At 39.7% G+C, this 15,018-nt stretch overlaps 1 protein-coding gene across 2 annotated transcripts in view; it reads left to right on the top strand.

The window, feature by feature from the left end:
* Positions 1 to 130: 130 nt before the first annotated feature.
* Positions 131 to 15,018, top strand: part of KIF4A (kinesin family member 4A) — a 131,385-nt gene continuing 116,497 nt past the window's right edge. Inside the window, exons 1-7 of one of the 2 annotated variants that reach the window (XM_007530760.3) lie at positions 131 to 215; positions 528 to 666; positions 767 to 881; positions 6,400 to 6,590; positions 8,388 to 8,480; positions 12,804 to 12,970; positions 13,345 to 13,439. In XM_007530760.3, coding sequence (XP_007530822.1) covers positions 547 to 666; positions 767 to 881; positions 6,400 to 6,590; positions 8,388 to 8,480; positions 12,804 to 12,970; positions 13,345 to 13,439 — 781 coding nt within the window. In that variant the 5' untranslated portion in view covers positions 131 to 215; positions 528 to 546. The other variant, XM_060182836.1, reaches the window with a different exon arrangement.

The following is a 15,018-nucleotide window of genomic DNA, read 5'->3' as shown; positions in this document are numbered from 1 at the left end:
GCCGGTCTAGGACTATTAAGGGCGGGGTCAGGGCCATAGGAGCGGGCCCGCCCTTTCCCAGAGCGTCTTCCCGCGCGCAAACGCGTGAGCACCGCCCGCAGGTTGGACGCGCTCTGATTGGCTGGCGGCACCGTAACCGATTTGAAACTTTGGCGGTTGGAGGTCCTCCTCCGGCTGGGCGGCTGGAGAGCTGGGAAAGAACTTTTACGTTTTCGGTGAGTGAAAGGGGCATCCTTGAGCTCTGGATCTGTCTTTTCCGGTTACCCCAAGGGCTTTGGTTCTTTGTCGTCGTCTCCGTCAAGGCATTTCCTTTCAGTTCAGAGGCCGCTTCGCTCCTGGTGGGGTCGACTTGGCGGGCAGCCCTGTGACGGCGGGTCGGGGTGCGTGACGCTGGCAGAGGGAGACCGCCGCCGCCACCGTCGCCACCACCTGCTGGGACTCTGTGAGGACCCCCCTCCCAGCCCTAGGCGGACTCCGCACAACTTAGCAGCAAAGCCTCTTCTTTGCCCCCCACTTCGCTTCCACAGACGGTGCTGAGAGAGAATCATGAAAGAAGAAGTGAAGGGAATTCCTGTAAGAGTGGCACTGCGATGTCGCCCTCTGGTCCCCAAAGAGATCAGTGAGGGCTGCCAGATGTGCCTGTCCTTTGTACCTGGGGAACCTCAGGTAGGTACGCCGGGACCTGCCCCTGTACTTGGGGTCAAATGGCAATGAGGGGGGCGTGGTCTCTCGTTTTATGTATGTTCCTTCTCCCTTGCCTTCCTAGGTGGTGGTTGGCACTGATAAATCCTTTACCTACGATTTTGTATTTGATCCCTCTACTGAACAAGAGGAAGTCTTCAGTACAGCAGTAGCACCACTTATAAAAGGCATATTTAGAGGTGAGACTATTCTTGAAAAGACTCGTGAGCATATATTGTCGGGGCGGTGCTAAGGGGGCTGCAAATATAGGAGGATCTGCCTACCATTTGTGAAAATCTTTGTACCCTAGGCGTTGCTCTTATATTCTGCTTGTCCTGTGATGCTACTTAGCTTTGAACTTTACGTATTTGAGGTTGTTTGTTCTAGAACCTTATTCAATTCTTAGCTCTTTGATAGATGCTGATGATGACTCTTGTGCCCAATTACTTGAGGCCCAGGCACTGGAAAACCTGATAGATAGAAATATAGCTTCTGAATCCTGGAGGAGTTCAAAGCTGAGGAACAGAACTGGAAGTAGAAGACTATATACATTGTTTTATACAGTTACTTATTTATTCATTTATTTTTAAATGTCATTAAGCCCTTTTAAAAAATTTTTAAATCATCGTTATTTATTTATTGGTAAACACAGCTAGAAATCAAGAGGGAAGAGGGAGAAAGACAGAGAGACACCTGCATCCCTGCTTCACTGCTCTGAAACTTCGCCCCCTGCAGGTGGGGACCAGGGGCTTGAACCTGGATCCTTGCGTATTGTAACGTGTGCTCAGCTGGGTGTGCTGCGACCCAGCTCGTTTTTTAATTTTTTTAAAGATTGATTTCATATGAGAATAAAAAAAAAAAAAAACTTCGCATGAAACAGATAGAAAGACCAGAGCATCTCTTGGGGATATGCAGAGCAGGGAGCGGATCACACTGCCCTGGTGATCTACCAGGGCTTCTGTTCTTAGATAGGCAAGTTCCTCCTTCTTCCAGGTGAGCTATTTTCAGCTGCATAAATGATTTTTAAAGCTTTATTTTTATTATCTTTATTTATTGGATAGAGACAGGCAGAAAATGAGAGGGAAAGGGGAGACAGGGAGGGAGAGAAACAGACACCTGTAGCCATCCGCTTTCCCTCTGCAAGGTGGGGACTGGGGTCTGGAACCTGGGTCCTTGCACATTGTAACCTGCGCTTAGCCAGGTACGCCATCACCTGGCCTCTGCATAAATGATTTTAAGTACATAAGAATTAAAGATTTTCGCAGCTATTTTTTAAAAAAATATTTAAGAAGTTACAAATATACAACAGGTTTTATTAGGGAGATGGGTCAACTGGTAAAACATTGGACTTATATGCTTGAAATTCCCCATTCTATTCTCAGCATAGCATGTACCAGAATAGTGTTCTGGTCTTGGTCTGTCTCTCATCTCTGTCTCTATCTCTATCTCTTTCTCTATTGTCACATGTGAAACACACATTCATATATATATATGAATCACAAAATTAATCATATATAATTTATGTATAATATATAATAATATATAATTCATATATATATTAATCACAAAATTAACTTAAAATATATAACAGATTCATCCCTGCTGATTGTACAGAGTGGTGTGCAAGCCAGAATACCGCCACCAGCTATAAGTGTTATTGGTTGTGTTCACAGCATAGGATAACTCTGAAGCTTGAAGATTTAATAGAATTCTTCTGAGTAAAGGAGAATTTCCTAAAACCCCTGGATACTATGGCTAGTTAATTATCTCTACAGCAGAAATTAGGACCATAGCAGTGTTCTGAAGAAAGGGGCAGTGCCCAGGAGACATCTCATTGTTACTCTATAACAGTGGTCCATTTAAAAGAGCTTGTGCCTTGAAGTTTAACGGGACAGTACTACAACATTTAGTTTTAACTTTCCATCCAGAAATGCTTTCTAGCAATATCTGTGTTTGGTGAACTTCAGTGTCTTACTGACAAAGTCTGTCTGTTGACTGACTTTTGGTCACCTCCAACTGCATTTCATTACATTGAGATAAATTTTGCTTCCTGGTGATTTCTACCCAGATTCATCTCTCTAGAAGTAATCTTCTAACAACAGTATTTCAGTTTGGGGTGTGGGATGTTTGCTTTGAAAAATAATGTCATAGTTCAAGGTACACCCAGAAGTACATTGCAGAATATTTAAATATTAAAGCAGACTCACAGAAATGTTGGAAGAACACCATAAAGATGTTTTCTTCTGAGCCATTTGAGAAGAGTTGACCTGATGCTCTTCTGGTACTCCGTAGTGTGTATTTTCTGCAAATAAGTTTTGTTCTCAGATAAGGTTTAACACCTATCCCCAAGCACAAGAGAAGTAGCACAGACAACAGTTCTTTGCTGACTCTATTCTGTTGTTCTTTTTTAAATATTCACGAGCAAGACACTTTTCAAGAGGGCTGGGTGGTAGCACACCTGGTTGAGTGCACGTGTTACAATGTGCAAGGACCCAGGTTCAAGCCCCTGGCCCCCACCTTCAGGAGGGATGTTTTGTGAGTAGTGAAGCAGTGCTGCAGGTGTCTGTCTGTCTTTCTCCCTGTCTGCACTACCAATCCACTACTCCTGGAAGCTATGTTTTCCCTTTTGTTGCCATTGCTGTTTATCGTTGTTGTTGCTGTCATTGTTGGATAGGACAGAGAGAAATTGAGAGAGGACAGGAAGACAGACACCTGCAGACTTGCTTCACTGCTTGTGAAGCAACCTTCCCCCATAGGTAGCTGGGCCTCTAACCTGGATCCCTAACGCAGGTTCGTGCGATTTGCGCCATGTGCACTTAACCCCCTGCGCAACCACCCTGCCCCCCTTTCTGTCTCTTCCTTTCCTTCTTGATTTCTGGCTGTCTCTATCCAATAAATAAAAATAATAATAAATCATTAAAAAGACTTTTCGGGGGCTGGGCGGTAGTGCACACCGGCTTAAGCGCAAGGAGTGGCTCAAGGATCCTGGTTTAAGCTCCAGCTCCTCATCTGCAGGGGGGGGGTCACTTTGTAAGTGGTAGAGCAGGTCTGTAGCTGTCTTTCTCTCCCCTCTCTGTCTTCCCCTCGTCTCTCAATTTCTGTCAGTCCTATCCAGCAACAACAACAACAATGGAAAAAAGGTAGTTACCAGGAGAAGTGGATTTATATTGCAGCCACTGAGCCCCAGTGATAACCCTGGAGGCAAAAAAGAAAAAAAAAGACTTTTCAAAATCATAAACCAATTATTTTGTAAGCTGTTTGTCAATTTTGCTTTATCTGATGTTTATGATTACATTTGGGTTGTATATTACTTTGTAAATAGTATATCACAGATTTGATGTAAATATGATGATCATTCAACTGAGAAAACTTGTCTCATACTTTTTTTTTGAAATTTTTTAAATCTTTATTTATTTGATAGAGAAAGCCAGAAATTGAGAGGGAAGGGGGTGATAGAGAGGGGAGAAAGAGAGAGACACCTGTAACACTATTTTTCCACTTGTGAAGTTTTCCCCTTGCAGGTGGGGACCTTGGGCTAGAACCTGGGTCCTTGCACATTGTAACATGTGCACTGAACCAGGCGCACCACTATCTGGCCCCATCTCATAGTCTTTTAAAGCATGCCTTCCATGCCTCCAGTAAAGGGCAGACTTGACTAAGATCAAATTTGTTTTATCTGGAAATAAATTTGGATTTATAGTTCCTTCTAGGAACCATGCTTATGTTTTTAATAGCAATTACCTTGTAGTTAGTGAGCTCTAACAGTTGAACCTTACGTAAAAAAAAAGTGGTCCATTTATTGACTGTTTCTTTTTAAAAATCTTGCTATTGTTGCAGCTGTTTTATCTTCCTCATTTTTATCAAAACATATTTGTGAGGTAAAAGGAAAATGTCCAAATTACTAATTATTTGGAATCTCTGCAAGAGTAAATACTCAAATTGATCTACTAAATAAACATTTTTTTCTAAGTAAATAGTTTTACGGGAACTAAATTCAGGTAACAATGTGCTTTCCAGATATTTCTACGTATAACGTAGGTAATGAAAAAATGGAACCATTTGACAATGATGTTTTCTGTTTGTCAATTTAGAAAATACAAGTAAGCAATAACAGCAAAACACAGAATTACCATCTATTTATTCAGATGTGTCAATATGTTTATAATTATATTCTTTTGATCGTTTCCAATATATACTTAATTATTTTCAACTTGCTTTTTTCCTGCTAACTATATAATGAATAATTTTGCATAGATGTCTGTTCTTTCTGAAAGCAAAGGCTATATATATCATATTGAATCATACTGAAATAAAGATGTTTCTATGAGAAGTCTGATTATATCACTCCTGTGCAGTTGGAGATCTCAGAGAATGGACCATTCACTGATATCAAAGGCAACCTTGTTATCTTTTCAGTTGAAGATTATATTAGTCAAAGAAACCAGTGCTGGAATTTCTTCTATTAAAGATTTTTCACTTAGCAGCTGGGAAAACAACTCAGCTGGTAGTGCATTGGCCTTGTACTCTTGAGGTTCCTAATTCAATCTCTGGTGCCACATGTATCAGAGTGGTACTCTGGTTTCTCTCTTTTCCTCTCTCATATGAAACTTTTTCATGTAATAAATAAAATAATAAAAAACTTTTGGGTAGTGACACACCCAATTGAGCACATACAATACCATCTATATGCACCCAGCTTCAAGCCCCCAATCCCTATTTGCAAGGGAAAATTTTCATAAGTGGTAAAGCAGTATTGCAGGTGTCTATTTTTCTCTCCCTTTATACCTTCTTCTCCCTTCTCAATTTCTGCCTCAATCAAAATAAAAAGAAATGAGAATGAAGGAGAACAGTAGATTCATTATGCAGGTACCATGTCCCAACAATAACCCTCTTGGGATTAACACATTTTTTCACTTAATTCCCATATTCTAGAATTACTCAAAATAAAGTAGGATTTATAAAGTTCTGAAAGATTTTTGGACAATGATTTAACCACCTTTGCTCATCTCAGTCATATCCTAGTTTTTAAGGGATATTAAGAAGAACATGTAGGACTGGGAAATAGCACACATGGTATTACATACAATTTGCCCTATGCACGGACCAGATGGAGCCCCCTCCACCATGTGAGGAGCCCTCATACCAGAGGAAGCTTCAACGGTTCTGTGGTTTGTCTGTCTCTCACTCTCTGTTTCTGCGTGCCTTTCTCCCTCTATCTGGAATTTCTGAAATTAAAAGAAAGAAAAAAATCTTCTGGAATGCCATCATATAGGCATAAAGCCCCAATGACAAAGACAGGGGGAAAAAAAAGAAAAAGGAAAGCACCTATTCTGGAATTAGTATCTTTCTTTGTTGCTTATTTGGAGTAGTATAGTCAAGGTACCCATAAAATGGTTTTCTGCTACTCCTGGTTCAAGTCCCAGCTCCCCACCTTCAGGGGAGTCGCTTCACAGATGGGGAAGCAGGTCTGCAGGTGTCTATCTTTCTCTCCCCCTCTCTGTCTTCTCTTCCTCTCTCCATTTCTCTCTGTTCTATCTAACAATGATGACTTCAATAACAACAACAGTAATAACTACTACAAAAAAAAACAAGGGCAACAAAAGGGAAATAAATAAGTATAAAAATTTTAAAAAGGAAATATCTCAACTGTTACAAACTGCTTGCTGAAGGATGAAAATATTTGAGCATTCCTATGCATTTGACTTCTTTTTTTGCCAGGATACAATGCTACTGTCCTGGCATATGGGCAGACTGGCTCTGGAAAAACCTACTCTATGGGAGGTGCATATACTGCAGAGCAGGAGAATGAACCAACAGTTGGGGTCATCCCTAGGGTAATACAGCTACTCTTTAAAGAGATTGATAAAAAGAGTGACTTTGAATTTACTCTGAAAGTGTCATACTTGGAGGTAAGATTTTTTCTTTAATAATTCTGAATTTAGATTTATCTTGTATAGAGAAATAAATCCAAATCAGGATTTTTCTAGCATGACTCGAATTAGTAAATTACATTTTAATAAATAGGGAAAACTTACTCTGTCAGATCTGGCTACTACCCAGTTCTTTCCTTGTTGTTAGCATAGTCTGTTTGATCTGATTGTTAGAAGAGTTGGCGTTTCTGTATGAAAACAGTGATAGAATTTACTTAATTCCAATTTGGCTGCTTTTACTAATTCCCTATAGAGTCTGCAAAGAAAAAAGTAGATTTCCTTTAATTGATATCAGACTTAAATGATAATGTTGCTGCTTTATGAATAAAGTTATAATAATTGGATGAAGTATTAATCTGTTATTGATACTAAAATATTGAATCGGCAGATTTTTCCCCTAATTTTTATTTATTTATTTAAGAAAGGACACATTAACAAGACCATAGAATGAGAGGGGTACAATTCTGCACAATTCCCATAACCCAATCTCCACATCCTACCCCCTCCCCTGATAGCCTTCCCATTCTCTATCCCTCTGGGAGTATGGATCCAGGGTCGTTGTGGGTTGCAGAGGGTGGAAGGCCTGGCTTCTGTAATTGCTTCCCCACTGAACATGGGCGTTGACTGGTCGATCCATACTCCCAGTCTGTCTCTCTCTTTCCCTAGTAGGGTGGGGCTCTGCAGATATTTTTAGCATCTGTTATTTTATAGATCCTTAGGATATATTGTGAACAAAACTGATGATAAAAATGCCTGCTTTGTTGAAGTTTTCTTTCTAGTGTATAAGTAGATCGATCACTTAAAGTTAACCTCATGACAACAAAATCACATATTTGGAGAAATTATGACTTCTGGGAAACTACCTGGTTGGTTCCATAGTAGTGATGAGATAAAGATCTGTCTTTAAGAAATAACTATTAAGCTTATATAGTTTAAGCATGAAATGAAGAATGTTTGTAAATGCTTTACTCCGAACTTGCATCTTAATATGTTAATAAGTATAGGAGGCATAGTATTGAGAGAGTGGGAGTTAAAATCAACTGCCTTTAGGGGATATACTATGATCATGAAAGTAGTTTTCTCAGGATGAGGCTTATCCATTATATTTTGGATGTGCTGACCCTTGCAATTTCCTCAATATGAGAAACTTTACTATGTCATTTTTTTTTGTATTGAGGGACTACATCAGTTCCACCCCCAACAATATCCCTAAGCCATTAGTTTTCTTGAGTCTTCTTGTACTAATAGTTATGACCAAGGCAGTTTAGTGTAAAATTAATTTGGGGATGTGATATATCAAGTAATAACAACAGCAATCATACCAAATAGTTGCAATACTTATGATGTCTTAAATACACTGTTCTAAGTACTTTTTGATGCTAGTTGCTGTTGAGATACTGGTTGCCCCTTCTCTCTTTTGCTTCTCGTTTCCACCCTCCACTAAGGACATTTAAAAAAAAAAATCAAGTGGAAATTATGCTGTTGTGACACTATCACTGCATTGGTATATTCATAATACTTTTTTACTGTGTCTGCTATTCCTAAGAGACTGTCGTAACAGAACAACTTCAATTTTAGTACAAGTAATATGTAAATTCGTTATTGCAAGTATCAAATGGGTTAAAGTCCTTATTTAAATAAAATACATCATGTTTGTTGTAAAATGCAGAAAGCCACAGACAGAATTACTTTAAATACTATCATTACTATGATACTATCACTTCAGGATGGCAACTGTTAACAGATTATTTTTTACCATTTTATTTTCAATGATAGATTTATAATGAAGAAATCTTGGATCTTCTATGCCCATCTCGTGAGAAAGCCTCTCAAATCAGTATACGGGAGGATCCTAAGGAAGGCATAAAGGTATGTTTATTTCATTTGATATTATTAAAAACTGTTGATCACTGTTAAATACCAGTATCTCAGACTTTCAGGTTTTGTATGATCCTAATTCCCTTTGTTACACTAGAATTCCTACATTAGAGTTTTTGTGAGGAAGGACATTTTATTATCCTCTTTTTAGCTCTTGAGGTAATACTAGTACCAATTGTGCACTTAGTAGTTATTTAGAGTTCTAATACTGGACTGTGCAGTGTGTTAGCCACTAACCACAAATGTCTATCTAAACTTAAATGTACGGAAATTGAATAGAATTTAAAATGTGGTCCTTCTGGCAGACTACTCATATATCAAGTGCTTATTATAGCTAGTGGCTGCTCTTTTGGACAGCACAAATATAGAAAATATACGTGGTGACAGAAAATTCACTTGTACAGCACTATATTAGAAATTGTTCTAGTCTCTGAGATGTTTAAAACTGTTAAATATGAAAAATTAAACATATCCATACCATAGAAAGAAGAGATTATTAATTTGAGAAGCTTCTGTCACATAGTATAGATACAAGATGATTAGCTAGTCAAGGTTAGAAGTTGTGTATATGGAATTATGCTAAATATAAAAGATAGCTAGAAAGCATGCAGAGCCTGGTTCTAACATCAGCCATAATCCTGAGTATTTGGGAGTGGGACAATACACAATTGGAAGTGGAAGAGAATGGGTAATACAGACATGGAAAAATTTGGTAAAATAATCTTTACCATCTTCCTCTCCTTCCTCCCCCCCCCCCACAGGAAAAAAGTGAAAGAAAGAAAGTTGAAGGTTTAGGTTACAGATGCCTAGAGGGCAGGTGTGTGCTTCAAAATCTTTTTTCTTCTCTGTTTTTAATTCATTGGCCAGGTGCTTCTTCTTCTAGCGTTTGCCCTTCTTCCGTAGCCAGTCAACAGCGTCAGGTTGAGCCTGATGTAAAGTTTCGAGACCTCCTTTGAATCTGGAGAGGTGGCAGTCGTTGACTATGTGGGTCATAGTCTGTCTGTAGCCGCAGGGGCAATTCGGGTCGTCTCTGGCTCCCCAGCGATGGAACATAGTGGCGCACCGGCCATGGCCTGTTCGATAGCGATTGAGGAGGGCCCAATCATAACGTGCTAGGTCAAAGCCGGGTTGACGCTTGCAGGGGTCTGTGATGAGGTGTTTGTTCTTTACCTCAGCTGACTGCCAACTCTGTTTCCAAGAGACTGGAACAGAGAAGTTCAGTGTAGGCATAGGGGACCAGATTGGGTGATGAGACGTCAAGCGTTGGACAGGGTGGGCGAAGATATCCGCGTATACTGGCAGGTCCGGTCGAGCGTAGACGTGGGAAATGAACTTAGATGATGCCGCGTCCCGTCGAATATCTGGCGGGGCGATGTTGCTAAGAACTGGCAGCCATGGAACTGGGGTGGAACGGATGGTTCCAGAAATTATCCTCATGGAGGAATATAATTTGGAATCGACCAAGTGGACATGGGGGCTGCGGAACCATACTGGGGCACAGTATTCTGCAGTGGAATAGCATAATGCCAGAGATGATGATTGTAGTGTGGAAGCGCTCACGCCCCATGAGGAGCTAGCCAGTCTTGCAATGATGTTATTCCTCGCGCCCACCTTTGCTGCAGTTTTTATGAGATGTTTGTGAAATGACAGTGTGATCAAGAGTAACGCCAAGATAGACTGGCTGGGCTTCATGCCGGATTCTCGTACCGCCAAGCTGCACGTTAAGTTCACGCGAGGCCGAGGCATGGTGTAGATGGAAAACAGATGATACCGTTTTTGCAGTGCTAGGGATTAGTCGCCATTTTTTACAGTAATCAGATATCAGAGACGTCTTTCGTGAGTGTTTCCTCGAGGATGTCGAACTTGGATGCCTGAGTTGCACAGCAGATGTCATCGGCGTAGATGAGCTTCCTTGAAGAAGTTTCTGGGAGGTCATTGATGTAAATATTAAATAGCGTAGGAGCCAGAACAGAGCCCTGGGGGAGGCCACTTGAGACAGGCCAGGTGCTAAAGAAAGGTTAAAGGTTTGGATCTATATTCAAAGTCTAATAAGCTTGGAATATGCCTATCCAAAGAGATTTGTGTATACTTGTACTTATAGAGGCATGATCCATAATAACCCAAACATGGAAGCAACCCATGTGTCCAATGAAAGATGAGTGGTTAAGAACTGGAGTTGGTGTATTGCACCAAAGTAAAAGATTCTGGGGGGGGGTGGTGGTGGAGAGTTCAGGTCCAAAAAGGATGACAGAGGACCCAGTGGGGTTTGTATTGTTTTGTGGAAAACTGGAAATGTTATGTATGTACAAACTATTATTTTTACTGTTGAATGTAAAACATTAATCCCCCAATAAATAAATTTTTAAAAAAGATATCCATTGTAGGTGAGCATAAAGCAAAGCACAGTTCTAAAACTTGCCTGGCAAAGATGAAATCAAATCGAGGACCAGATCCAAATCTCATACTTAAATGTGAAAGTGTGTGCAAGGGAAAAAAAAACAGTTTTTCACTATTTCTGTGTTCTCAGTTCTATTCCACTGGTCACTGTGTCCATTTTTGTTTTAGTACCAGTCAGTTTTTTATTACAGTGTCCCTATAATATAGTTTGAAATCTGGGAGGGTTGATGCCTCCTGTTCTATTCTTTATCTCTGTATTGTTTTGGCAGTTCTAGATATTTTCTGGTTGTAGATGAACTTTTGCAGCTTTTGTTCTATTCTCTTAAAAAAATTGGGTGGGATGTTGATGGTCATTTTTTAATTTATTTAATTTTTTTTTTTTTTTTTACCAGAGCACTACTCAGCTCTGGCGTATGGTGGTGTGGGGTATTGAACTTGAGACCTGGAAACCTCAGTCATGAGAGTCAGTTTGCCTAACTATTCATTGTACTATCTCCCCCACCTGCATTGACTTTTTTTATAACTTTTTAAAAATGTTATTTATTTATAAAATAGAAACAATGACAATAGGATAACAGTGACAATAGGATAACAAGGGTACAGTTCCCATCACCAGAGATCCATATCTCATCCCCTCGTATGATAGCTTTCCTATTCTTTAACCCCGTGGGAGTATGCACCCAGGGTTTTTATGGGGTGCAAAAGATGGAAGGTCTAGCTTCTATAATTGCTTCCCCGCTGAACATAGGTGTTGTCAGGTCGATCCATACTCCCAGCCTGTCTCTCCCTTTCCGTAGTGGGGCAGGGCTCTGAGGAAGCGGGGCTCCAGAACACATTGTTGGGTCATCTGTCCAGGGAAGTCTGGTTAGCATCATGGTAGCATCTGGAACCTGGTGACTGAAAAGAGTTAAGATATGAAGCCATATAAATTGTTGATTACTCAGGAGTCAGGCGGTAGTGCAGCGGGTTAAGCGCAGGAGGCACAAAACACAAGGACCAGCGTAAGGATCCCTGTTCGAGCCCCTGGCTCCCTACCTGCAGGGGGGGGTCGATTCATAAGTCGTGAAGCAGGTCTTTAGGTGTCTGTCTTTCTCTCCCCTTCTCTGTCTTCCTCTCTTCTGTCCATTTCTCTCTATCCTATCCAACAACTACAACAATAAAACAAGGGCAACAAAAGGGAATAAATAAATAAATAAATAATTTTAATAATGTTGATTAATTATGGACCTAAAGGCTGGAAGCAGGTGGAAGCAGGAAGGCAGGTGAAGATTTTGGGGTCTCTGTTTTGGAAATGGCTAGTAGGTCTATTTTAGTTATATTACAAAGGGCCCTTGACTTTACTGGTTTTTGCCTGAGCCTGACATCTGATAATCTGCATTGACTTTTATATGATTCTAGGTAGAATATTCATTTTGATGATGCTAATTCTAATCTGTGAACATGAAATGCCCTTCTACTTCTTTGTGACTTTTTCTACTTCCTTTCGTAGTGACTCAATTTTCAGTGTCTAGTCTTCTACTACTTTGTTAAGTTTATTCCTAGATATGTAATTGTTTTTCTGCTATTGTGAATGGGATTAATTTCTGTATTTCCTTTTCTGGTTTGAAGTTTCCATAGAGGAATGGCAGTGACTTTTGTATATTAATTTTGTGACCTGCCACCTTGCTTTATTGCCTAACCATTTCCAAGAGTTTCTGCTTGATTGTTTTGGATTTTTACATGTACACTATCTTATTATCTGTGAATAGTAATAACTTTGCCTCTTCAGATCTGTGTCCCTTAGAGAAGGAAAAGGAATAAAAGAGATCATGCCTGTTCACTGAGGTTCATCAAGGCATTTTTTAAAAAACCAGTAAACCCTATATTTCTAACCAAGTGTTTGTAAGTCATAAAGGATTTTTTCTTTCTCTGAATTAGATTGTGGGACTCACTGAGAAGACTGTTTTAGTTGCTCTGGATACTGTCTCCTGTTTGGAGCAAGGCAATAACTCTAGGACTGTGGCCTCCACAGCTATGAACTCTCAATCATCCCGATCTCATGCCATCTTCACCATCTCCATAGAGCAAAGAAAGAAAAATGACAAGTAAGTTATAGCTTAAAGAGTCACGGTTCAGGCTAGGGAGATAGTACTATATGTATCACATAAGACTGTCATACGTTAGGCACCAGAGATCCCAAGTTCAACCCTGATACAACCATAAGCCAGAATTGAGCAATTCTTTGGTCCCTCTCAAAGGAAGAGTCAAGGTTTTTTTAACATTAGTTCTACTAAAGCCAAATGTTATACTGACCTTTTTAATTTATTTGCCAAATTATCAGACATGGATTCTGAGTGCAAGTAACCAATGGAGTCACTTTGACTTACTTGCGAGTGAGAGTCTGCAGGCTAGCTATGATTCTCAGTTACACTCAAACTTCTGTATAGTTCTCACTTGTGTCTTTCTGTCATTATCACAGGACTAGCAGCTTTCGTTCGAAACTGCATCTTGTAGACCTTGCTGGATCAGAAAGACAAAAGAAAACCAAAGCTGAAGGGGATCGTCTAAAAGAGGGTAAGCATATTGTGGCCTGAATTATAGGTGAATTCTTATGCTCTTATTGATGTAATTGGTGGCTTGACACAGATTTCATATTACACATTTTTGAATGCATTGCTGGGACATCAACCCAGGGAATTATGCATTTGCAGTATCTCTGAGCAACCTCTTGGCCCAATGTTCATTCTCCTTTTCTTAAAGAGAGAGATATACTGATAGAGGAGAGAGGGGGAGAGACATGAAAAGCATGGGAGAGACACTATCCACGTAGTTTCCTTGGTGTTGTCCATGGCACTCCAGTGTGGTGTCAAGGATGCAATCTAGGGCTTCACACATGGTAAGACATGAATTTTACTTAATGATGATCCATCTTCCTGCCCCAGTTCACTAACAATTGCTATAATTTGATTTTTAGGGCTGATTTCAGAAATAGTGAAAAACTGTTTCTTTTCCTTGCACACACTTTCAAATTTAGGTAGGAGATTTGGATCTGGTCCTTGATTTGATTTCATCTTTGCCAGGCAAGTTTTAGTATTGTGCTTTGCTTTATGCTCAACTACTTATCATTAAAATAGTTTTTCTGATTCTTATCATCTCAAATATTCACTACCCTTCCCAGATATTATAACTTACTAAACCCCATTAGCATGGTTTCCATACCTATGCTTAAGTTGTTGGATATAAATGATGAAACTCCTAAAATTAGAGGAACCCTGTGGTGTATACTAATAGAAACCTTCTTCTAGCATGATAATAATGTGGTAATCTGCATGCTTTTGAAATGGTCCTTCAAGTGATTATTAATCTATTTAACAGAACCTAACAAGCAGCTCCTATTCCTCACTTTTATAATTAAAGATCTCATAAAAGATTTTATCAAATGTCTTGCTAAAAAGTTCAGATATGGGGCCTGGTGGTGGCGCACCTGGTTGAGCGCACATATTACAATGCACAAAGACCTGGGTTCGAGCCCACGGTCCCCACCTGCAGGGGGAAAGCTTCATGAGTGGTGAAGCAGGGCTGCAGGTGTCTCTATGTCTCTCTCCCTCTCTATCACCCCCATCCCTCTTGATTTCTGGCTGTCTATATCCAATAAATAAAGATAATAAAATTTTTTTTAAAGTTCAGATAACACTGTGTCTACCATATTTCTCATAGTTATCAGCATAGTAACTACAAAAAAAGAAATAAGGATTAATTTAAATTGGCATTTTCTTAGTGAACTCAAGATGATCTCTAGTACTTTCTTTTTTCATTTCTAGGTTCTTGCAAGTCATCTCTGTAATAATCCATAATTTATATAAAATTATTAGTTTGTAATTTATAAAATTAACTTTAAAAAAGTTATTAGTGATTTAATAATTATTAACAAGATTGTAAAATAACAGGGATATAATTCTATACAGTTCCTACTACCAGAGTTCTGTGTTCCATCCCCTCCATTGGAAAATTCCCTCTTCTTTATCCCTCTGAGATTATGGACCAAAATTCTTTATGGGGTGCAGAAGGTGAGGTTTCAGGACACATTGGTGAGGTTGTCTTCCCAGAAAGTCAGGATGAAATCATAGTAGTGATTCATAGTGTCAGCTTGTTG

The sequence above is a fragment of the Erinaceus europaeus genome, chromosome X (genome assembly GCF_950295315.1).
Source record: "Erinaceus europaeus chromosome X, mEriEur2.1, whole genome shotgun sequence".
Lineage (NCBI taxonomy): Eukaryota > Metazoa > Chordata > Mammalia > Eulipotyphla > Erinaceidae > Erinaceus > Erinaceus europaeus.
Note: the sequence above shows the minus strand (reverse complement) of the source record. Positions and strands in the feature narration are given on the sequence as shown.